General features: G+C 57.5%; 1 protein-coding gene across 1 annotated transcript in view; it reads right to left on the reverse strand.

Annotated features, from left to right (window-relative positions):
* Window positions 1–490, reverse strand: part of SDRG_15588 (TKL protein kinase) — a gene marked incomplete at its 5' end in the record, with an annotated part of 1,974 nt that extends 1,484 nt beyond the window's left edge. Inside the window, 3 exons of the mRNA XM_008621766.1 lie at window positions 30–92; window positions 145–228; window positions 281–490. Coding sequence (XP_008619988.1) covers window positions 30–92; window positions 145–228; window positions 281–490 — 357 coding nt within the window. The remainder of the gene's footprint in view (window positions 1–29; window positions 93–144; window positions 229–280) is intronic.
* Between the last annotated feature and the right edge of the window lie 39 nt (window positions 491–529).

Here is a 529-nt window from a genome sequence, read left to right on the forward strand (position 1 = left end):
ATGTAGTGCGTGTTGAGCTCCGAGACGACCATCCCGAACGAGTAAATGTCGGCCGCCGTCGTGTAGTGGTTGTCCTGGAGGATCTCGGGCGCCTACAACAGTCAAGATTCATACACTACATATCTACTCACAGAGCTAGTGTACCATCCAGCGGTAGGTGCCGACACCGATCGTCATGGTCTCGGTCGTCACTTCGCGCGACGCGCCAAAGTCCGTGAGCTTGGTACCCTATATTCTCGATGCTCGAGACTCCAATCTCAAGCAATGCGAAAGCTCATACCTTTTGCGAGTCCATGAGCACGTTGCGGGACTTGAGATCGCGGTGGATGACGTCGAGCGAGTGCAAATACACAAGACCGTCGGCGATCGCGAGCATCGTCTGGAACTTTTCTTGCCACGGAAACGTCGCCGAGACGCCGCCGGCCACCGTTGGCTTGGTCTTCTCCAGCACATTCTTGAGGTCACCGCGGTCCATCCACTCGAGGACCATCTGCAGCTCGGACGGGACGCGCCAGCTCGCGCCGATCGT

Source organism: Saprolegnia diclina (genome assembly GCF_000281045.1).
Source record: "Saprolegnia diclina VS20 unplaced genomic scaffold supercont1.95, whole genome shotgun sequence".
In the NCBI taxonomy this organism is placed as follows: domain Eukaryota; phylum Oomycota; class Saprolegniomycetes; order Saprolegniales; family Saprolegniaceae; genus Saprolegnia; species Saprolegnia diclina.